The sequence below is a fragment of the Lynx canadensis genome, chromosome A1 (assembly GCF_007474595.2).
Source record: "Lynx canadensis isolate LIC74 chromosome A1, mLynCan4.pri.v2, whole genome shotgun sequence".
NCBI classification, from domain to species: Eukaryota; Metazoa; Chordata; class Mammalia; order Carnivora; family Felidae; genus Lynx; species Lynx canadensis.
This window is the reverse complement of record NC_044303.2, coordinates 187,981,506-188,006,592: the sequence shown is the minus strand read 5'-3', so window position 1 is coordinate 188,006,592 and position 25,087 is coordinate 187,981,506. Positions and strand designations below refer to the sequence as shown.

Here is a 25,087-nt window from a genome sequence, read left to right as displayed (position 1 = left end):
TCACTCAGTGAGTCAGCAGAAAGCCAGAATCAGATGTCAGACCCTTTAACTGAGTCCTTTCCATGGTCATGGTAAAGTTGACTTGTTCCCTTACTAATGCTCTTAATGCTCCCTGGCAGACTCGCCTCACCAGATTCCAGGCTCCATCTACTGCCTGTCATCAGTGTACAATCATCACTCAAGGAGCTCTGAGCTCATTTCTCAAAGTAGTAATGATAGTTCCTATTCATATAGTGCTTCTTACATTCTGTGTACATCCATTATTTCATTGCATCTCCACAGCAACATTATCTGTTGAGTACTATTATCCTCCTGGTTATCTGTGTATCAGACAAGGAAACTGCTATCCAGGGAGATTAAGTGTTTTTCCTAAGGTCACACAGTAAGTAGGCGAGACTCCTTCACTTAATTTGAGATAGTCCAACTAGAATTCATGCTCTTAACCTTTGTGCCAGACAAGGTCCCCCACAAGAAGGAAATAGCCTCTGATACTTGCTGACAGCCAGCATCTTTAGTGTTTGGCATCCCATGCACAACTAACAGGTTTGTATATCCAGTCCTTAAGGCTCATCAGATAGTATTTGAGATTATAAAAGATATTATGGGAGTCTCCTTTTTTTTTTTTTTAGAAAATAGACTTCATTTGGGGGGGTATACATGATGGGATGCTTTATTTTTTATTAAAAATTTTTTTAATGTCTATTTTTGAGAGAGACAGAGAGACAGATAGAGACAGAATACAAGCATGTGAGGGGCAGAGAGAGAGGGAGACACAGAATCTGAAGCAGGCTCCAGGTTCTGAGCTGTTAGCACAGAGCCCAACATGGGGCTTAAGCCCAGGAATGGTAAGATCATGACCTGAACTGAAGTTGGACGCTTAACTGACTGAGCCACCAAGGTGCCCCAATTGGATGCTTAAAAACCCCTTTTATTTATTCTGAGAGAGAGAGGGAATGAGAGAGAGAGAAAGAGGCAGAGTCCCTCTTAGAGGGGCTGAGCAGGAGAGGGAGAGACTCCTAGCACAGGCTCTATGCTAATTGCACGAGACAGACATGGGGCTCCATCTTATTAACCATGAGATCATGACAAGAGCTGGCACTCAACCAACTGAGCCACACAGGCACCCCACAAATGGGATGCTTTTAACCCTTACCACAGATGCCCAGAGTTGCAAACAAGGTTGGACGTCACCAAAACCAAATCTTTCATTTTCCTGATGACAAAATTGAATGGCAGAGAGAAGGGAGGTGAACTACTCAAGACTTCACAATGAATTAGGGTCAGAACTAGGGCAGCTTTCATACCACCTGACTCCCAACCTCTGACAACACACTGCTTTGCTCTAAGCTATGTATTACGTCTTTCCAAATGGTGACACAGTTAAAATGATTTAGGGTTATTTATTGCACGTCCATTTACCCTTTAGTATATGAGTGCCATGAGGGCAGAGGCAATCTGTGATATGTCCCCAGTGCCTGGCAGACTGCAGGCATTCAAACTTCTGTTGACAGACTCCTATCTAGGACACCACACTACCCCACCACTGATTAACTCATGGGATCTCTTTGTTAAAATACTTCTTTAGTATATTTCCTTCCAATCATAAAGCAATGCATTAAAAAAAAATCTCTGCAAAGGGCCTACTTCTCTCTGGGAATGGCAGCAAGCCCAGCCTGCAGGTGTCAGCCGCAGATGTCAGTTAAGATTTATCCAGTCACCACAGACTGTTTTCATGGGGCAAGGTTCTTCATGGTTCTTCTTGCCCACAGCCCATTGGTTTCCTGTCTGGCCCATTAACATTTAGGAACTTGGCACTTAGGATACTTAGAGAAAGCAGTGCCCTCACCCACCTCTGGGCCCTTTGGCTAGTCTATTTCTCTGAAGGAAAAGAAATAAAATTGTGGGTTACCAGTTCTTCAGATTAGAGCTTTGTGGCAGTCAGGTACCCAACTGGTTAGATTTCTTTCTATTGCAGCACATGTAAAGCTCATACAAACCTTTGATGAAGGTGATCTCAGGCCTCACACTATACCCTCAAAGATCCTATTATTATCATTAGATTACATTTATTGACAATTTACAACAGTCAGGTGCTTTGCTAAGTGTGTTTATCTACATCATTTACTCATCACGACAGCATTGAAATAGCTACTATTATTGTCCCATTTTAATTATGAGGTAAATGAGGCTCACTGAATTTAAGTAACTTGTCCAAGGTCACAAAATCAAGAAAAAGGCTGGATCTTGAATACAGTTCTGCCTCCTGATGCCAAAAGCTGAACCTTTAAACATGATGCCAGAACTTTCCAAACTTTAACATGCACACAAATCAACTGGGCATCTTGTTTATACTCAGATGCTTAAACTGAGATGCTGATTCAGTGGGTCAGGAGTGGAGCCTGAGCATCTGCATTTCTATAAGCTCCCAAATATGCTCATGCTGCTGGTCTGAGGACCACAGTTTGAGTAGTGAGGATTTATATGGACACTGTATGCTACATGACTGGGGTATATTCCACATTGAAGGCTGGGAAAAAGAGGCCAACTTCTAATCTGCTACTCTCTTCTCAGTTTTATTTTTTATTTATTTATAAAATTTTAAAATTGTATTTAAATCCAAGTTAGTTAACACAGAGTGTAATAATGATTTCAGGTCTCTTCTCAGTTTTAATGATAACTTACTCAAGTTCACATGGATGACTATCATTCATTGGGTGCCCATAGCCCCTCTGTACCCATACACTCAGCACCAAGAGCAGTTTTCTGTAGGCACTGGTGTTCTTCTCACCTCTCTACTAGGCTGTAACTTCTATATATTTTTGGTGAGTGTCTAACCTGGTACAACCTCTTGGGAAGTATCAATCAAAATAAAAAAGGTATACACAGTTTAACAATTATGCTAGAAGAATGAATACTATAGAAAAATATACATGTGTAAGCAATGGCTCAACCATCCAACAAATTCTAATGCCATTAATGAAAAGATGAGGCAGATCTCCAGAATGTCTGTCTACAGATATGAAATATTCCCTCAGATTCACTAAGTAAAATGACAAAGTCCAAATCAATGTGTAGGGGATGCTCCTATGTGCAGTAAAGGATGTGCTCATGTGTATACCACACTTGTATGCTTCTATATAGGTGAAACACCTCTGGGTCATACATGAGAAACTGAAAATAATGGTTGCTGCTGGGGTTGTGGGGAACATAGAAGAGAGGGAGACTTACTTTTTACCTTTTGAAATTTAGTTACTTTCCACTACTTACTTAACCATGTGGTTATATCACTATTGTGGAAACAAACTTACCTGTTGCTGGGAAGCTGGAGGCTCAAATATGTTTTAGGGGAGTGATGTTTTTGCCCAGGTTGAGGTTGTGGCCTAGAGGATACTGCCTTCCATTCAAGAACCGAGAGAACCCAATGTTAACAAATATTTGCTTAAATAGAAGCATGTTGATTGTTAAGGTAAGCTTTGTCCAAAAGGGACATAACCCCAAGGAAAGAAATTAAGTGGGTGAGCAAGAAGGGAGTTTTCTAGATCTTGCAAGATCCCACCCTTTGTGAACAGGGTCACTGCAATTGTGTGCTGCCCTTTGGGACCCTTTGGGAAGTTAAGGTAGGCCCAGCTGAGATAGGCTTCATCTGTTCCTGCCCTGTGTGGTCATATTACTTCCAAAAAGATTTTGTGTGCTTGGCTAATTAAATCAGGACTCTTACCTAACTTTAAAGTGGGAGTGTGTATCTGTGGGCTGTCCCTGCCAGTCTGGAAAGAAAGGAAGGAAAACCAAGTTAAGGAAAGGAGGCAGAGGGCCAAAGACACCTCCTTTACCTTTCTCAATTATGTTCTTTCCAGACAGGAGAAGTCAGGCCCACGGAAGGAAATTGTGGTGCCATCTGGAGGAGCCTAAGCAGCCTCAGTGCAAATTTTATGATTAGGAAGATATTTTTTGGTCTGATGGTTCTGGAAAACCTTTTGCAAGTGGCACTTTTAAACAAAGACTCTCTGCTCAAAGCTTGGCTTCTTATACACCGGGGGGGGGGGGTATTTCATTTTCCATCTGCCAGTACTCTTAAACATTGGCTCAGAAATCACCACTTTCCTAAGTATATTATCCCCACCCTAAAGCCACAGATTTTATAGCAGCCAATTAGGCAGCAATAACTGATGCTTCCTTGTTCTTTGTAGTAAAAGAAAAAAAGCCATCTTCTGTTGCTGTTCGCCTTGATGCTCATTTTATTTGGGGTTTAGGGCAAATTTCCAAGAAAACCAACAACTGGTTTCTTTAGAATGTGGAAGGGTGCTTACACTGCCAGGATTTGGCATCATGGAGGTTTCAGAGCAAGTTCTGACTAATTTACAAAGGGAAGATAAAGACCTGGTGGTGCCTGGAGAATATTACCCTACCAGACCGGATGCCAGATGGGCGGGTGGAAGAGGAAGCAAGCTCAGAGAGCCTGCCAATATTGGGTGGGGGCAGGAGCCAGGAGGTCCACCTGGGGCTGCCACAGATATTCTCTATAGGCTAATTCAAGGATCTGCCACTCCAGCCACAGATATTTTATGGATTAGCATCAGAGTCCCTTAAGGAAGCATGAATCATCCCGTTCAGCCAATGCCTCCCAAGCCGTAGAACATACCCATTTGAGCCAAATGAAGATTATTTCCTAGGGGGCAATGCTATGCTTAGAGAGGTTCTCAACCTTGGTTGCTCACTAGAATCATCAGAAATTAAAAAAATATGAATGTTCAGGCCCTATTCTAGACCAATATACCAGAATTTCAGGGGAGAGAGCTTGACATCGCATTTTATGAAAGCTCCCATCTCCCACTCCATATCATCAGATACAAACATTTGTGCAAGGAAGACAGATTTCCTTGAGAAAGATTTAGAAGTTTAAGACTTCTATTAGTTATCTATCTAGAACCTATAATTTTAAGAGTTATGTCCTCAAAATAAAGTAATGAGACAGAACAATACTCCTTTTTAAAGATGGGGACATTGAGGTTCTAGCTCAGTAAGTTGACCAAAGTCACATTATAGATGATGGAGCTGAGATGAAAACCTGGGACATTTGACCCCAAATGTGCTAATTTATAGCTGGAAGGAACCTTGCAGGGCATCATAAACATCATGTGATTTAACTTTTAGGACAGCCAGTGATGGTTGTAGGCCTTAATGATAGGTCCTAAATAAAAGTCGCACTGGCTGGCTAAGGGCTGCACTTTTTCTGGGTGACTAAGATTTGTCAGGTCGAACAAGGGGCAGTGAATCTGTGTGTTCCAACTGAGATCTACAAAGGAAATCTTCCTGCTTCTGCCCATGTGTCCTGGGGCAGACATTCTCAGGCACATGGGATGCCCATGGTGCTTAGAACTGGAAGGTGCCAAAAGGCACAAGTAGTGCAAGACTTAGAACATGTGCCTGATGAGAATGCACTAAATTCGTTGCTCAAATATTTAGGTAATGAGCTGGGGAAGAGCATTTCATTCAGAGGGGTCAGAATTAAATCAAAGAAGGAAAAGATGCAACATGCATGCCCTGTTATCTCCCCTGAGAAAAGAAAAAAGAAAAAATCTTTCCAAAGGCATCCATGGATCATTCCTCTTGTATGTTTATGAGCATCATAGGCCTTAACACCTGGCTCATGTTTTTTTTTTTTTTTTTTTTTTTTTTTTTTTTTTTTTTTCAACGTTTATTTATTTTTTTGGGGGGCAGAGAGAGACAGAGCATGAACGGGGGAGGGGCAGAGAGAGAGGGAGACACAGAATCGGAAACAGGCTCCAGGCTCTGAGCCATCAGCCCAGAGCCTGACGCGGGGCTCGAACTCACGGACCGCGAGATCGTGACCTGGCTGAAGTCGGACGCTTAACCGACTGCGCCACCCAGGCGCCCCCTGGCTCATGTTTTATCCTTGTTAATGTTGCATTTGTTGGGCAAGACAGTACATAAGAGTTAACTGTACTCACCTGAAGTTAGATAAGTTCTAACCCAGAACACACAGATTCACAGCATTACTTTGTCATGATCAGAAAACACAGTCCTGGATTATGAAAACCAGGTAGCAATATGGAAGACACTTTTGATACTTTTGATATCATATCAGATTAAAAAAAACCCAGAACCTTTAATTTATAGGTATTATGACTGCAAAAATGTTACATATATGTAGTTATGTGTGTATTAATGGAGAAAATAAGAATTGGAAGGAAATTCATAATGAGGATAATTTTGAAATTATGAGGATAATTTTCTAATAATGATATAATAGCACTTCAGTCCTTCTTGTAATATGTGTGTTTTTTTCAAGATAGCTGGGGCTCCCTGTGGTCTTTTCTGTAAGTGCAGAAGATTCTAGATGGTGTGTTTCCTAGAGAAAGAACATGACATGGAGGAAAGTAAAATGGAACAGAAGTCAGAAAGCCCTAGTTCTGGCCTTGCCTTTGAGGGAATGCTGTGTAATCTTGGGGAAGAAACTCAATTTCTTTACATGCTACCTGGATGTTTAGTGATAGCTGTATCATTGGATCACATGTGAAAGAACCATATACAAAAACTCCAGACCAGAGTTAAATCCCCACAGGGTCCAGGCAATTAATTTAAGGGAATGAAATGTGCTGGTTGATTTTGATATAGAAGTTCTTTGTTTTAAGTCTCTTTTTGATTATCACAAAAAAAGTACATTCTTCATTTTTGAAACCTGCAAGCCTTAAGGCCCGTCTTTTGTTTCTCTACTTTATAGAAACATAGCATGACAACTGTTTCTTTTTTCTTGAACTGTATTTTGGAAACACATGTATCATGGACACACTGCTGGCCTTCAGTTTAGTGATGGGGGTAAACAGAGAAGGGGGATAGTCTGTGTTGAACAGAAGCCCACCTGCTTCTAAGGAGCATGTCTAAGGAGCATCAACTTCGTCATTCAGGCCAATTATTGCCACAAGGAAATACTGGCTTAGTGTCAAGAAATTTTCCAATTCCTTTTTTAATTAATTTTTTTTTCAACGTTTATTTATTTTTTGGGACAGAGAGAGACAGAGCATGAACGGGGGAGGGGCAGAGAGAGAGGGAGACACAGAATCGGAAACAGGCTCCAGGCTCCGAGCCATCAGCCCAGAGCCCGACGCGGGGCTCGAACTCACGGACCGCGAGATCGTGACCTGGCTGAAGTCGGACGCTTAACCGACTGCGCCACCCAGGCGCCCCCCAATTCCTTTTTTAAAAGAGAAGGCAGAGGATCACCTGGGTGGCTCAGTCGGTTATACGTCTGACTTTGGCTCAGGTCATGATCTCACGGTTTGTGGGTTCGAGCTCCACGCTGGGCTCTGTGCTGACAGCTTGGAGCCTGGAGCCTGCTTCAAATTTTGTCTCCCTCTCTCTCTGCCCCTCCCCCACTCGCACTCTGTCTCTGTCTCTCTGTCTCTGTCTCTCTCAAAGTAATAAACATTAATTTTTTTTAAAATAAAAAAGAAGCCAGAAATCTATATGTTTATGTGACATCTCCCAATTTCTAAACACTAAACATTTAAAATGAATGAGAGTTGTATTTGCCCAACAAAACACAAATGCAGATTGCATATAAGACTTAAAGGGCTGCCATTTTAAGAGGTCTTTAGGGCTTATACGGTCTTTTCTCTTTCACACCCCAGAGTCCTCTCCCATCTATCTGCAACAGAAGCCACTGAAACTCTAAGAGAAAAAGACAGGGACTTACTAGGGAGCTGCTGAAGGCCACAGGAGGCTGTGAGCTTTCACAGTGCCCCACAGACCTTTGTCGGGAGTGACCCTGGATAGGTACCCGGGCACTGTGGCACCTCCTCAGAGGCTGGGCTCGTCCTTGGCCTCCCACTGTTGCTGGGCGCTGAGACCATCGGGCTGGGAAGGATAGGCACTTGTATTGGGTCCACTCTTCACTGTCTGAGTCCAGCTCCTTTGGGGTCTCCAGTCGTTTGGCTGCAAGAAAGGAGTCCTGTTATTGCACCAGTCCACCTTGGCCAAGTCACAGGTGTGGGAATCCCAGACATTGGGGGGCGGGGAGCAAAGGGCACAGGATAAGAGCACTCTGCTGCCCTGGAGCATGGGCAGCTGGACTACCTTGACCGGAGAGGGAAGGGTGCAACTAAATTACACAGATTTAAATCCGACTCTACTACTTCCTAGCTAGGTGACTGAGCTTTGACTAAACCTGTGCCTCTATTTCCTCAATTAGGGGTTTTAAAAAAATACCTATCATAGGGTTATTTTGAAGACTTAATGAAATAATGTGTCAAAGTGATCAGAATACTCTAAGTACTGGTAATGGTAGTTGTTATTATTATTAAAAAGAGATCAGAAGCTCCCATGTAAATGGTTACCAACATGGCAAAGGTGATTGGGCTGCCCATAGTATATCTCCTGCTTTCTTCTTCTCTGTTCCTTTCACTCAAAGGAATGAATGCTGCTCTCTTGAAACTCCTTCTCTTAGTTAGAAAGTATGGGCAGTGTGTGGTGATGATGGCAGAGGGTTGCTGAGAAAATCAGGTCAGCTTTACAGGCCAGCTTTAGTTCATGCATGATGACATTTCAGGCATTATTCAGCCACACCTCCCAAGTTGAAGCTCTCCCTCAGTAAAAATCCAAGAGATGAGTTAACATGGAAGGCTTTTCCTGGATGTATTGAATCTGACCATGTACCTACACTGAGGCTGTCTTGCATGTCAGGTAAAGTGACCCCCCAAATTCTTAAAACTTGGCTGTATAATGGGTACACAATTTGGACATATCCCCAATCCATTCCTGACAGATAGAAATCCTGTGTGTAAATGGCACCAAAGACTGACTGGAGGGCTACCACACAGGAGATCACTGATGGCCTTTGTGAACAAAGGAAAGTTTACGGGTGATAAAAACAGCACTGATCTAGGACAAGGAAGCCCACAGGGCTATAAGAAGCAACCTGCCACAGAGCCAGGAAAAACTGTGGGGAACCAGGGAAATGTCTTTCATTATCATTCTTTTAGGAGAGTAGAGTGATTCATTTACAAAGAGTGGTGAAAGCCCCTGAGAATCCTTGTACCATTTTCTTGGTGAGAATATTCGCTGCCCATGATAGTGCAACGCCGAAACACCATCTTGTTCTCTGTCAGCGTCCCCGTCTTGTCAGAGAAGACATACTGGATTTGGCCCAAGTCCTCAGTGATGTTGAGGGCTCGACACTGGATGGACAAATCAGTCTCTTCATCGTACAGGTCAAGGTCATTTTGCAGGAAGAAGATTTGCCCAAGCTTCACCAGCTCAATGGATATATACAGGGAGATTGGGATCAGCACCTGTGGGGAGATTGATTCCCACTGTGTCAGAGAGCAGGCTAGTTCCAAGTCTTAGAACTCTCACCAGTGAGTAGTGAAAGCATTTAATGGAAAGCTGTGGTCAGCTCACATCATAGACTTTCTCTGAGAAACTAAAGGTCAATGACTTCATCTCTCCCTAAGAATTCTTAGGGGCATTTGAAAAGCATGTGCCTCTTGATGGGATGAGCACTGGGTGTTGTATGGAAGCCAATTTGACAATAAATTGTATTTAAAAAGTCAAAAAGTATGTGCCTTCTTTAATAAGTGAGATCTGGTTTGGAGTAGGCACTCATCTGGGTGCCTGGGTGGTTAGGGGATGAGGAGCTCTAGTGCCTCTGTCCACAGTTTCCTGACACCCCTCAGATCTCTATGCCACCAGTGGCTGCCACTCACTTTTAAACATATTCTGACCCATTGTTGATTACTGTCCACTGATTAAATACCTAATATCTTTCAAGTGCTTGCCATGTGTCAGATCCTGTTCTAGGTCCTGAAGATGGCAGTGAGCAGAAAAAAAATCCCTAGCCTTGAAAACCTCATATTCTAGTAAACAAATATATATCAGGCATTGAAAAAGAAAAATCAAGAGGGTAGAAGGTGGCTGGGAGGGACTCTTTTATAAATATGATGACCTTTGAGCAGAGACCTGAAGAAATGAGGGTGTGAACCAGAAACTTATCTGTGGGAAGAGGAGCACTGTGGGCAAAGCCTGGGCAGTGGGAGTGGGCTGGGTATTTGAGGGGTAAGAGTAAGCAGGCCTGGTATGAATGAGCAGGAGATGGCTAGGAGATGAGGGAGTCAGGGTCCAAATCACATAGGGCCTCATTTGTTGCCATAAGGACTGTGGATTTGAGTGGATTGTGAAACCATTGGATGGTTCTGTGCAAAGGAAGGGTATGACTCAACTCACATTTAAAAAGCATTGCTCTGGGGCGCCTGGGTGGCGCAGTCGGTTAAGCGTCCGACTTCAGCCAGGTCACGATCTCGCGGTCCGTGAGTTCGAGCCCCGCATCAGGCTCTGGGCTGATGGCTCAGAGTCTGGAGCCTGTTTCCCATTCTGTGTCTCCCTCTCTCTCTGCCCCTCCCCCGTTCATGCTCTGTCTCTCTCTGTCCCAAAAATAAATAAACGTTGAAAAAAAAATTTTAAAAAAGCATTGCTCTGCTGAATGAATGAATGAACTGAAAAAGTTCACCTTTAAGAGGACAATAAAACACCCTCAAATACTGCAAGAAATTGAATGTAAATGGAGCTTCATAAAACAAAACTGCAACTTCATCTTTTCACCGACTGTAATTTCTTATAGAGTCTGAAGAATTTATTCATCCTTTTATTCCTTACTGTCCCTTTCTTGTAGGTGGCTCTATGCTTTTGTGTTTTTTTCTTTACAGGGCCAGTTGTGTTTTTTCCCTCTAGAGTCTATTTGATGCTAAAACACTAACCTGTGGTTTCTTTCTCCCATGCTTGGGGCTTGACATTTCCCTGTAGTTCTCTGGGCTATTTTATCTTCTTCTGTTCCCAGGTCATTAGGATTTTACCTGTTCTAGTATATCTGGCAAAGGTACAGGTATACTTGGATCACTGTTGTAATCTTACTCTTAAGCAGTAAAGCCTGATAAATATTTTTGTCCACTATTATCTGGGGCAAGGTTCCTTCCACAAGGTAGGGCTGGCCCTGACATTGTCCCAAATTTGAGTACTTTCAAAGACCCACAAGAAAGCAATGACCATATTCTCATCTTAGTTCAGTTAGTTCTTTCCTGGGTCCAGCACTGATTTTTCTTTCTTTTTTTAAATTTTTTAAATGTTTATTTATATTTTAGAGAGAGAAAGAGAGAGAGAGAGGGAGAGAGAGAGAGAGAGAGAGAGAGAGAATGAATGAATGAATGAATGAGAATGCATGCGAGCATGAGCGGGGGGGGAAAGCAGAGAGAGAGTGAGAGCAGAGAGAGAGGGAGACACAGAATCTGAAGAAGGCTCCAGGCTCTGAGCTGTCAGCACAGAGCCCGATGCGGGGCTCGAAATCATGAGCTGTGAGATCATGACCTGAACTAATGTTGGATGTGTAACTAATTGAGTCAGCCAGTTTTTAACTAATTTATTTATTTTATTTTATTTTTCTTTATTTCACAAAATTGAGTGAGTATTGGTCACAGGTCTTTTTGAGCCCCTAGTTAAGGAAGGCTTCCTACCTGGAGCAGGATGATCATTGTAAGGAACACGTAAAAGCCCCTAAGGGCAAGGGGAAGGAAGTTGCCCTTGGCATCTGGAACATCAAAGGGAGGGTGTTCTTCAAAGGTCCCATTCCAGAGGCTGTGACCTGAGAGGAGGCAAAATCAGAGATGAAGCAGAATCCTTAATTAATTCTAAATTGGTCTATTATAGCAGTCCTTAATATATTCCTGGAAATGAGTGTGCTTTGGAGGAACCCATTCTTATTCTTTACATCCTAGTCCTAGTGTGTGAGTATTCATCTAAAGTGGTCCTTCACATAACCTACCTTTCAATCTCCTGATAGACATTAAAGTCTGTCTTACCTAGAGGAGACTAGCATTGGGATTACCTATATTTTGATGAAGTCATGTTATACAAGGATTGGAAAGAGAAAAGGGAACACAGTTCTTTTTACTTGTGTGGCAGAAAGTGCATGGTCGGGGATCTTAACAGACCTGTATGCTGGGCCCTCTCCTTCCCCCATGCACATACCCATCTATCGATCTACACATCCACCCTTTCACAATTCATCCATCCACGCACCTATCCATTTATTAATTCAGGAAGGAATCAATCTCAGTTCTTGTCTTTGAGCAGGTAGCTAAAAATCCAGAGGCCAGATGTAAAGGGACAAATCCCACAGATTGTGAGAGGTACTACACAGAGCATCTGCAAATGCACAGCAAGCCCCATTTCCTTGTCTGCAGACAGGGATAACAACATCTGTTGTGTGAGGAAGTGCTTCAGAGCTCTCTGAATCTCAGTGTTCTCATCTGCCAATTAGTAATAATACCTCCTCTGTAGGGTTATTATGAAAATAGACTAACTGAGTGTGTATAATGCTCTCAGCCCCAGGGTAGGAACTACAGGGGATTAAAGATATAATGGATGTACCCTGCCCCCAAGATGCTTCTTTGCCCAAGACGTTAGAGGCTGGCCCCAATGCCTTTATATATGGCTGAAGAAAGGGGAGTTACTGACATGAGGTTATTTGAAGGTAATTTTATAGGGCAAATGACCAAGGGCCAAATACGTGACTCAGAGTAAGGACCACTGGTCTTCAGGGGAAGCCAGGGAAGGCTGCACGGAGGAGGAGTCCTTGAGGTGTCCTGGAGATCAGGAAGGAGGGTGTCAGGTGATCAGAAATGCCTGAGGAGGGCATTCTGGGCAGAGAAAAAAGAAACACTACCCTGACACAATCCAAGTAAGCAGGTGATAGAGAACTCTGGAAATGGCACTCACTCGAGAGCTTTCACAGTAAGGGCTGTGCTTTAATTAGGCGCCATCAGAGGCCTGTCACTGTGTATGAGTCTTGATTCTCAGCATACAATTCTGCCCCTTCCTGTTACTTTCTCAATTTATTTATTATTTTGGGCCATCTGCCAAGTAGATTCTGTTTGCCTATACCTTATCTCACTGTGTGACCTTTTAATCATTAACTTCCTTTCTCTGGAGACACAGTGAGATGATCTCAAATGTCCTTTCCAGCTCGGACATTCCCTGAAAAGCCTTTTCTGAAGCAGAGGCAACAGTTCCTGCAGTGCCTCTGAGGGCATGAGGTGGCCACATGGGGATGGTTTTGTTTGCCTGCTTCCCTGGCCCTCCAGGTGTCCTCCTTCCAGCTGTGGACGACACTCACCTGGAGTGCCATTAGACACAACTGGGAAGCGTATTAGTTAAAAACTGCAGGCTACTCACAAGGCTAAATCCCATTGTCCTCACCATGGTGGCACACAAAATCTCTCTGAGCTCTAGGAGGTCTTAGCCTTTCAGTCATGATTTTCCAAGAACTGCAATGGGCACAATTTCCAACCAAGGCAAATAAAGAGCAAATACAATTGCTGCCCACTGTTTTGGGGTCAACGGGGGGGGGGGGTCTGGAGCCAGTACATAAGTGTTTCCTTTTGAATGTCCCTCGTTCTTTTGGGGAGGGTTCCTTTAGGGTCTTGAGGGCCATTCTTAGAGAAAGCAGGCAACAGCAAGTGTCCTCTTTGCCCTCTGAGAATCAACTTTAAATGGCTGAGATTACCAATGTCTATACCTCCTGCAGCTTTCCACACTCAGCATTTGTAGAACTTGGTCACAGCCTGGTTCTAATCAGGTCTCCATGGTTGGCTTTGCTCTTGCCACACCAAACAGTCAAATGCTTCTCTGCATAAAATGATTCTTCTTCCTATCTCTGTGCTTTGCTTGTGCTGTTTCCAGGGCTAAGAGTGACTTCTCTCTTTTTAAAGCTGCTTGCCCATTCTGCCTCTACCACCTACCTCCTGTGATGAACACCTACTGCATTCAGGAATCAGCTCTGTCTACCTCCTCTAGGAAGACTTCCTCCCCTGACGCTCTCATATTACCAATAGTAGGGTGAATAATAGCCTCCCCAGAAGCCCACATCCTAATTCCCCAGCCCCATCAATATATCTTTTTTTTTGGTTTCTATATTTATTTTGAGAGAGACAGAGAGAGAGCGAGAGCAAGCAGAGGAGGGGCAGGGAGAGAGGGAGACAGAGAATCCCACAGGCTCTGCACCATTAGTACAGAGCCCAATGTGGGGCTGGAACCCACAAAGCATGAGATCATAACCTGAACCAAAATCAAGATTCAGACATGTAACCCACTGAGCCACCCAAGTGCCCCTCAATATGCTATCTTATATGGCAAAAAAACCTCTGGGCTTTGCATATGTGATTTAAGTTAAAGGTCTTGAGATGGGGAAGAGTATCCTTGATTATCCAGATGGGCCCAAAGATGTAGTTACAAATGTCCTTATAAAAAAGAAGACAAGAGAGATATTACTATAGAAAAAGGAGAAGGACATGTGAGCTGAGATTGGAGTAATGCACTTTGAAGAAGGAGAAAGGAATCACTAGAAGCTCAAAAAGACAAGGGACAGATTCTTCCCTCATAGCCTCCAGAAGGGGTAAGCCCTGATGACACCCTGACCTTAAATCAGTGAAATTAATTTTGGATTTCTGACCTCCAGTGCTATAACAGAATAAACAAATGTTGTTTTAAACTGCTAAGTTTGTGTTGTGGTTTTATAGGAACAATATAAAACTAATAGAGTACTTCTCTGCAGTCTTCAATGTGTAGGACAAATTGTTATCAATCCTGTTCACAATTGGACTTCCTGATAAACTATGAGCTCTTTGAGGACCAGTCCTTATACTGATACATCTTTTTATTCTTTTATTCTGAGAGAGTGTCTAGGTTTAATTAGTATTTCTCAGAGAAATAAACAACAGATGATATTCCTAATATTTAGATTATATAGGCATGTAGATTTTCACAAACATTTTATTCAATTGATATCCTATTCAAATACATGATAGGACTTATTTTTTATTAGTTCTTTTTTGTAGATGAGGAAATCGAGGCTCAGAGAGCTGAAACAACTTGCCTAAAGAAACAGAAGATTATTGTGGTCTTGTTCTTTCCGAACATTCCATACCTACAGCTCCGACGAGGCACATGAGGAAGAGGAGCCCAATGCAGAAGAAGATGTCTGTGTTCATGCGCCGCTCTATCTTGCTGCGTTTGTATCGTGGGCCATTGTTGTTCAGCATGGCCTTTGTCTCATGGCCTTTGGAAGAAAATGAGGTAGTAAGTCCTTTAGCTTCTGTTTTTCTCTGGCCTGGATCATGTCTTTACCTCTTCCAAGAGCTTATAATAGAAAAGAGGCTTCATCCTCTAACCTAAATATTTTCTGCCTCAGGGATATTGCTGAGAACAGCTGTAGAGGCCTTACACAATTTGTTACCACGTGTTTTACTGAGCATCCCCTACGCACCAGACGCTGTGGTATGTGCTGACAGAGCTACTATGTACAGGTTGTATACTGCACAACTCTAGAAACACCCCTCATTTTTTAACTTGTCATAGATTTGTAGGTTTATTAGGATAAATTTATGCAAATGACAGAAAGCTCTCTGGAGGAAGGGCTATTTTTTTCTAATTTGCACAAAGGCACTGTTACGGGCTAATGGTGGGATACAAGGATGAGACAGATGACTCACATTTTGGTGAAAATACACAAGAAAACAAATAAATAATTATAGCCAGTAATAAGTCCCATGAAATAAGCAATGGGCTGGTAAATAAGAGATGGTGTTAGAGAACATGGTTAGGGATGGCTTCTCAGAGGAGGTGACATATAAGGAAGACCTTAAGGGAGAAAGAAGAGTTGGGAGAACAGGGTTTTAGGCTCGGGAACAGTACATGCCAAGGCCCTGTGACAGGACAGTGTCTGAGGCCAGTAGTTTTCTATGTGCTTCTTAGCCTAAGGTGTTGGTTTCACTTGTGCAAGAGTGGTAAGGGCCTCCACCCCAGCATTAGCCTTGAGCTGCTCCATGCCTATCTTGGAGTTCTGCATAAAATTTTGTTCAAAGAGAGGACAACAAATTTGAAATGTACCAATCTCATCTAAGTCACCCTTGTTCCAGTTGGAAACTGGGGACCAATTAGTAGAAGGGACTTGCCCAAAGGAAATAAGCCATAACATCAGAGCCATACTGAGAACCCAGGATTCTGATTCCCATTCTCTTTCTCCTTCCACCGATCCATGTTACCCAGGCCATACAGCTAAGAGCTGAGAGCCAAACTGAGACTCTGTCTTTAGACAGTCCTTTGGGGCTGCTAAACTTAACCACCATGCTGTATTCCTCAGCAAATTAAAAAACACCACATATTTGCTGTGCAAAATTAAAGAAAACCAATACATCAGCTCCAGCAGTGAATGGCTTTAATGCTGTTTAGCTGGTTGCCTGGTGGATTTAAAGTGGTAGCAAAACAGTAGGAGTGAGCAAACTCTGGGCTTATTAACCAGACTCCAGTCCCTGTAGTTGTGGGGGGATTTCCACAGCACAATGAGCACAGGATGACTGCACTGAAGGCACTGTGGCCTTCCTACCTTCAGGCTCACCCCATGTAAGGGGTTCTCAGAGCACCCTTTCCACCCATCTTGCTTCTCACCTTCTGAGATTCCTCTGTTCTCCTGGAAAACATTGGGTTCACAGGGGAGGTAGCATGGTATAATGGTTGGAATGTGGTCTCTAGAATCAGACAGGGCTTGGCCCTGCAGATACTTGACATTAGGTTATAAGGAATTAATCTCAGGAGATAAATGACCTTGGGTGAATTAATCCCTTTGTACCTCAATTCCTCATTTTCAGAATAAGAGATAATAGTTGTGGGTATGTTTGGGTAGGAGAGTGAATTAATATACACAAAGTACACAAATTACATCCTTAAACACAGTAGGGGCTCAAATGTTTGGCGTGAGGAGCAAACACCTCTATATTGTATCTCTTTCTTCTGGAAGGCTCGCTTTGGCCTTTTTTGTCTCTGAGGTGCTTCTATTTTTTCCATCCATATAATCAGAGGAGAAAATATGACTCTAGACTAGTCGTTCTCAACCAGGGGTGATTTTATCTCCCAGGGTACATGTGGCAATGTCTTGAGAAATTTTGGGTTGTCACATCTTAATGGCATCTAGATACCAGGGATTCTGCTAAACATTCCCCAGTACAGCCCCTGACCACAAAGAACAATCTAGAACAAAATTTCAATAGTGCCAAGGTGGAGAACCCCTTGCTGTAGACAATTACACTAAAAACACTTAGTACCATTTTTGCTCACAATTTTTGAGAGCCTAATATATGCCAGTCATTGTGTTAAACCCCTTTTCACAGACAATCTCATTTGAACTTTATAACCCTATAAGGTGGGAACTATTAGTCTCCTTGTATTGAAAGCTTAACCAGCATGTTCAGGAACATGCATCCAGTGAGTGGATTTCACCCCCAGGCAGCCTGACTCCTCAGAGTCATGATTCACTCTCTTCCAACTCTGCCCCCTCATTTACCACATCCATCACCCACTCAGAGTTTGCTTCTGATCAGGCAGAAAAGTGACCAGGGGTTTTTTGGAGGGGTGGGCATTTGGAGGGGAGTTCATCTTAGTAGGTCCACCAGATGGCATTGAACTCCATTGCCAAAAACCCTCGAAAAGAGTTACCTGAACTGACATGCACAACCAGCCTCCACCAAGTTAGGTAAAGCTAGATATATTGGGACATTATTTTTCCTTGATCTATTTTTCTTTGACAGTCCCAAAAAGTGAATCTTAGCATCTTAAATTCCCTTCCATGCCCATCAAAAGTGGAGTTCTATGAATTCTGAAACAAATCACATCAAAGAAAATAATGAACAAGCAAAATATATCAAGACATCCTAGGGAGTCGAAGACCCAGGAAAACATGTTCTAGGATCTTCCAATGAAGGTAGACACTCAAGGGAGACTGTGTTTTCTCTGTGGAAGAAGTCTGAAGCTGTTGATATAAGAAAAGAAATTGATGGAGCCCCAATTGAATGCTGGACACGAAGTAGGAGGGCTATAGCAGTCTCAAGACTGCACCCTAAGACTTCAGATTCATTGTGAATGTTATCTTTTTTTTTCCCATTGGAAAGCAAAATCAAAGCATAAAGGAGAACTAGAGCACCTCAAAATGAATAAAGATAATAATAAATGCATAACTGTACATGCAACAACTAAAACCCACTGAGAATTCAGTTTGTTAAGACACAGTGTTGGGTGATTTTCCTATGTTGGGTCATTTTATCCTCATGAGTATGCTATGAGTCTGAGCCAAATGTTCTTGCCATTGCATAGATGAGGAAACTCATCACACTTTTCACAAAAAGGTGGAGTTGTTAAGTTTGGCTCAAGATACACTCTTCTTCCTGCCTTTAGTTAGTGTTAAAACACCATTCGAGGTGAATAAGTATGAATTTCCCTTTCTGTTCAGATGAGTGGTGTTAGCTTGGAATCTAAATATATTTCTTGTGGATGGAGTGAGCTGTTAGGATTCTAGCCTCTCTTTGCTTAGCTGAGAAATGGGAAGTTTCTTGTACCACTTATAAATGTGAATTCCCACTAATGGAAGATGGATTTGGAAGACATAGAGGGGGGAGGATAAGGGGAAACCACAAGATAAGTCAATGACCTGCGTAGATGACAATGCCAACAGCCACCTTGGTGTTCCTGATGGTGCAGCCTCGAAGCAGAAGACTCTCACTGCCAAAGCCGGTCCTCGACTGGTCAGGATGCTCCCTGGGGATGAGGAAATATGGAGAGTGGTTTGGTGGCCTCTCTATGCTGTCACTGGTTAGTGTCGTAAAACTAGAAGTGGTGAGTGAACTCGACCTCTCTCCTGCCTCATTTTCAGAAGAGCGGTGGACATTATTAACTTTGCGTCTAATCTTCATGTTCAAGTGCAAACTCCACTGCTCCTGGGAGTCCTGGTGGGGGCTGGACCATTACAAGGGAATTATCCATTCCTTTGGAAATCATCACTCGCCCACCTTCAAGTCAGAGCTCTGCTGAAAAAGCCTTGGCTGATTCAGATTTCTCACTCAAAACAATTTTTGGGACACAGTGTGGGAACTGGCTTGTGGCCCTACAAAGATTGTGCTGTGTTTCTTCAGGCAGTGTTCCCTGCTCACTCTCACCCCACAGCTGGGACCAGATGGCACAAGTTCAATGTGCAAGTCTGTCAACATCAAAGTCACCAGACAGTCCCCATTTCTCACACTGTGAGATGGCAAGGCTCCTCTTGTTTGGAGCTAAATCTCTCACACGCCTCTCTCCTGTATCACCCTCCTCTTGCTCAGTCTCTTGTGAAATAAACAGACCTCCAAGGAGGTGGACATGGCCCTCTGTGTAGTGTATGGGAGGCAGCTCCTTAAAGCAGAGGGAGAGCTCTTTCTCTGCTCTAGCCTCAGGTGCATGGCAGTTTTCCACCTCTCACCAGAAACTTCTGAGGCCAACCAACACCTGTTATAACTTGGGATCTGGCCCTTACTCGATCCTAATGCTCTTCCTTGGGGATATTCAGGTCATTTAAATATAACTTCCCCAAAACATTAGGAGGAACAAAAAAAAAATAGTAATCTGAACCTGTAGGGCTTTTCTCTGTTTAGTTCTTAAATGCTTCATTTCTCTAGGTCCAGTTATAATTGTTTTCCATTTACAAACTCAGTTAATCGTCATGACAACCTTGTAAGATAGGTTATGTTATCATACCCACTTTATAGACAGAGAAACTGAGGCAAGCTCATAAAGCTAGTAAATGGCAGAATAGGGATTCAAGTCCACAAAGTCTGGCTCTAAAGTGCTATACTGCCACTCAATATGCCTTTTAATACCAACTATTCCTTACAGTGGTTATAAACTAAGTTTACTCATTTTATTTGATTCTTGATAGCTCTGGGAAGTTAGCAGGGTGATTATCCTTCCTTGTGAAAAAGGTAAAGCCCAGAGAGGGTGAGAGAATTTTCCAAGGCTGCACACCTAGTACATGGGATATCCTAGGACTCAAGAACCCAGGCCACAGATACCAGCCCTCATGCATTTTTCCAACACTAGGGTTCCCCACTAACTTGCATGGAATCACAGAGTGATTTCCATTTGCATTTTGTAAATATGAAATTTGTTGTCAAATTGGTTTCCATATAACACTCAGTGCTCATCCCAACAGGTGTCCTCCTCAATGCCCATCACCAACTTTCCCCTCTCTCCCACCCCTCATCAACCCTTAGTTTATTCTCAGTTTTTAAGAGTCTCTCATGGTTTGCCTCCCTCCCTAACCTTTTTTTTCCTTCCGCTCCCCCATGGTCTTCTGTTAAATTTCTCAGGATCCACAAAAGAGTGAAAACATATGATATCTGTCTTTCTCTGTATGACTTATTTCACTTAGCATCACACTCTCCAGTTCCATCTACGTTGCTACAAGAGGCCATATTTCATTCTTTCTCATTGCCACATAGTATTCCATTGTGTATATAAACCACAATTTCTTTATCCATTCATCAGTTGATGGACATTTAGGCTCTTTCCATAATTTGGCTATTGTTGAAAGTGCTGCTATAAACATTGGGGTACAAGTGCCCCTGTCCATCAGCACTCCTGTATCCCTTGGGTAAATTCCTAGCAGTGCTATTGCTTGGTCATAGGGTAGATCTGTTTTTAATTTTTTGAGGAACCTCCACACGGTTTTCCACATCAGCTGCATCAGTTTGCATTCCCACCAACAGTGCAAGAGGGTTCCCATTTCTCCACATCCTCGCCAGCATCTATAGTCTCCTGATTTGTTCATTTTAGCCACTCTGACTGGAGTGAGGTGATATCTCAGGGTGTTTTTGATTTGTATTTCCCTGATGAGGAGTGACATTGAGCATCTTTTCATGTGCCTGTTGGCCATCTGGATGTCTTCTTTAGAGACATGTCTATTCATGTCTTCTGCCCATTTCTTCACTGAATTATTTGTTTTTAATGTCCACTTAGGTTTTTTTTTTTTAAATTTTTTTTTTCAACGTTTATTTATTTTTGGGACAGAGAGAGACAGAGCATGAATGGGGGAGGGGCAGAGAGAGAGGGAGACACAGAATCGGAAACAGGCTCCAGGCTCTGAGCCATCAGCCCAGAGCCCGACGCGGGGCTCGAACTCACGGACCGCGAGATCGTGACCTGGCTGAAGTCGGACGCTTAACCGACTGCGCCACCCAGGCGCCCCTATGTCCACTTAGTTTTGAAAGAGAGAGAGAGAGAGCGTGAGCAGGGGAGGGGCAGAGACAGGGAGACACAGAATCCAAAGCTGGCGTCAGGCTCTGAGCTGTCAGCATAGAGCCCAGCGTGGGGCTTGAACCCATGAACTGCAAGATCATGACCTGAGCTGAAGTCTGATACTTGACTGACTGAGCCACCCAGGCGCCCTTGATTTGCAATTCTTTTGATTCTAACAAGAGAATGTTTCACAGCTGACTTGGGATGAATCAAATCCACAAACCACAGCGTGAGGGAGGGCCTCTTTGCTGGGGCAGGTGGCAAGCTCTACCTGAACAGATGTCTGCAACGAATTCTCCTCTTTGCCAGGAGCTCAGGCCCTTCTCTGCCTGTCTCCATCTGTGCTGTGTGTTTGGAAATAATATGTGTTTAAGAGCTGCTGGTTATCTTGTATTGTTCTTATCCTTTCCCCTCTCATACTGCTCTTCATGACATCCCATACACGCCTGAGAAAATGTGGGTAGAGAGAAAGCACAGACATCTGCCTTCTAAGAAGTCTACTTAAGCTTCGTTCCAGACTTGCTTGGTCAAGAGTTTCCCTTATCAAGCAGAGCTCTGTTCTGCACAACAAGAGGAAACACACTGGAGCTGAAAGACCTGAATTTAAGTCCTGGTGCTGTCTGGTACCTATTGTGCACCTTTGGGTCTATATGGAAAAGCCTCAGATCATCAGATTCCCTATCTGAAAAATGGAGATCATAATACTCATTTCCTTGGGTGGTTGTACAGATTCAATGAGGTGATGTCCCGTGTAAGTACTCTAAAGGCTATTATAAGGGCATTTATTCACATCTGTTACCACCGCTTGTTTTTGGTCTTTCTCTGCATGAAGTAGTCTGATGTGGGAGCAGAAACACAGTAAGATTCTGAGGCCAAACCAAAGTTGAGGCATAAGAATAACAATTGCAACAGCGCAGCTACCATTAACTGAGTGTTTACTCTGTGCTAGTTGTGCTAAGGGCTTTTCATGTGATAACTTAATTCTTCGAAAAGTCCTATGATGTAGATCTCAGAATCTTTATTTAACAGATAGGAAAACCAAGACCCAGAGAGGTTAATTTACTCAAAGCCAGGTCTGTCAAACTAAAAAGTCCCTGTTCTTACCTGCGATGCGATACAAGCTCTTTTAGAAAACTGACCTTAATGACATCATACTAGCTTTTCCTGAGAGTGTAGTCTGATTGTTAAATTTAACCCTGAAAGATAATTAACTGCCATGCTGGCAAAAAAAAAAAAAAAAAAAAAGAGTAGGAAAAGTTTCCCAATTTAGGTTTCTCTAGCAGTTTTTAAAATGTTTACTTATTTATTTTGAGAGGGAAAGAGAGAGAGCACAAGCAACGGAAGGGCAGAGAATCCCAAGCAGGCTCCGCACTGTCAGCTCAGATCCAACTAGGAATCAATCTTACGAACCAAACCGTGAGATCATGACCTGAGCTGAAATCAAGAGTTGGACACTTAGGGGCGCCTGGGTGGCGCAGTCGGTTAAGCGTCCGACTTCAGCCAGGTCACGATCTCGCGGTCCGTGAGTTCGAGCCCCGCGTCGGGCTCTGGGCTGATGGCTCAGAGCCTGAAGCCTGTTTCCGATTCTGTGTCTCCCTCTCTCTCTGCCCCTCCCCCGTTCATGCTCTGTCTCTCTCTGTCCCAAAAAAAAAAAAAAAAAAAAAAAAAAAAAAAAAAGAGTTGGACACTTAATGAACTGAGCCACCAAGGTGCCCCTAGCATTTCTTTAAGGCAAAAAGCAAGACACATCCTCAGGACCCCAATGCTTCTTTCTTTGGCCCTTTCAAGAACAAATGTTTCCAGCAGCACAGGGGCATTAGATACTTACATATAACCCTTAAACTCGTTGAGGTGGTTGTTGGGTTTCTCACACACGATGGTGTTGCAGAAACATTCGGGTTCGAACTGTACCTCCTGTGTGTGAGAGAGATCACCATGAGGTTATTAATTCAGAGGAATTCAGTTTTAATGGGATCACTAGGAGAGCTAATCACTGTTAGAAGCACTGTGAATAAGGTAATTCCTGCTTTGTCACACTGCAAGAGTTATAAAATGTGTGAAGAAAAGTGAAATCCTCATTAAGAAGGAGGAAGTAGGTGCAATGAAAATGCTGGAAAGTCGGATGTAGGGCAGAGGGAGGCTCCTGCCTGGCTCACATTTCTCCGGCAGTCCTGGGTTTGAGTTTCCTGACCAGCACTGTCCAACGGAGCTCACAGCGATGATGGGAGTGTCGTAAGTCCTCACTGCCCAATGTGGAAGCTACTAATCATGTGTGCCTGGTGAAATGTGGAAATAGGACCAAGAAATCGATTTTGAAATTTTATTTAATTTTAATTAAAGCTAAATAGCTACATGTGGCAGGTGGCTACCACATTGGGCAGCACAGAAATAATAAAAAAGAGATTATAAATCACACCACCTAAAGGTAACCAGAATTAATATTCTTGTGTGTATAATACTTCCAGGGTTAAAATACATATATACATATGTATGTGTGTGTGTGTGTGTGTGTGTGCGTAAATTGTACAAAACACATACATGTATAATGTGCACACATTTATGGATTTTGGAAGATGAGATGGTGTTCATATAAACTGAAAGTTTTTACATCTTAAATTTTTTATACATCTTAACACCTGGATAGAAACCTGGTGTATGAATGCCACCATGTTCATTTAACCATTTCACTAGAGAACAGTTATATTGTCTCAATTTGTTTTTCTGTTGTAAACATGATGTGAAAACTGTAGCCAATAAACAGGCTTTGCTGTACTCTTGCTTCTTCTAGATGCTGTGATGAGGACATACTATCATTATATAAATAAATATATATATAAATATATATATATATATATATATATATATATTTTAGAAGGAGAGGGAGAGAGAGGGAGAGAGAGAGAGAGGCAGAAGGAGAGGGGGAGAAAGAATCCCAAGCAGGCTCCACACCCAGTGCAGAGCCTGATGCAGGGCTTGATCCCATGACCGTGAGATCATGACCTGAACTGAAATCAAGAGTTGGATGCTCAACCGACTGAACCAGCCAGGTGCCCCACATATTATTTATTTTTACATTTATAATTATTCTATGAAGAATACTAATCATCCTCTCTTTAGGGATGGAAAAACCATGGCTCAGAAGGGTAGGTAGGCTGCTCATAGCTGTACCAGCACTGGGATTTGAACCAAAGTATGACTGCAGGCCCCTTGTTTTCTACTTGCACAGCATGCTGCCCCCTCCCGCCCAAGTAAACATTCCTACAGCTAAGTACTTCAGACACATTCTTGCCTTTTTCTCCATGATTTCTCTTTCATTAGGTTATCTAGTTGTACAATATCTTAGAGTCCAATGTTGGGGGCAAGGGACACAACTGGAGAAGAGGAGATCTTGCTTTCTATCCACGTTGGCTAATACTCCCTTCAATTCTCAAGCCTCAGTTTCCTACTCTGTAGACTGGGGCTAACACCACCTTCCCTGTCCATTTCATTTGTGTCTGGAAAGATAGAATTCATGTGGAAAGTTTTAGCAGATGTAACACGCTATGTAGAAGGAAGGAGTGTTAAAGATGGGATTAGAAATGGTTTCCTGGGTAGAGCTTTCGGCATGGGGCCTGAATTTATTGCCAAAAGCTTCAAGGTACAGCTGTTCAAAGGGGCAAATTGATTAGAAGAAATGATAGCATTTTCTGGCTTCGTATAAATATACTGTCCATTGGATCTGTGGGGGCGCCAACATAAATAAACTCTCCACTCACTTGAAATAAATTACCCATCCAGGAGTTTCTAAAAATATGGTCCTTTTCTCTCCAGGTATCGATTCTTTCAGGGACAAACACTTGCTGAGTCCTGAGATGATGACAAATCACGCTGTAATTTGTCAGCTGCTTTCATGCCTCTGATTAAGCCGTGTGCTTCACTCTGAGCTATA

The 25,087-nt window shown here is 42.9% G+C and overlaps 1 protein-coding gene across 1 annotated transcript in view; it reads right to left on the bottom strand.

Annotated features, from left to right (window-relative positions):
- Positions 1–25,087, bottom strand: part of LOC115522306 (probable phospholipid-transporting ATPase VB) — a 74,198-nt gene that overhangs the window by 16,285 nt on the left and 32,826 nt on the right. Inside the window, exons 3-7 of the mRNA XM_032593997.1 lie at positions 18,542–18,836; positions 14,990–15,121; positions 11,520–11,647; positions 9,056–9,308; positions 7,715–7,953 (exon numbers count right to left, since the gene is read on the bottom strand). Coding sequence (XP_032449888.1) covers positions 7,715–7,953; positions 9,056–9,308; positions 11,520–11,647; positions 14,990–15,121; positions 18,542–18,836 — 1,047 coding nt within the window. The remainder of the gene's footprint in view (positions 1–7,714; positions 7,954–9,055; positions 9,309–11,519; positions 11,648–14,989; positions 15,122–18,541; positions 18,837–25,087) is intronic.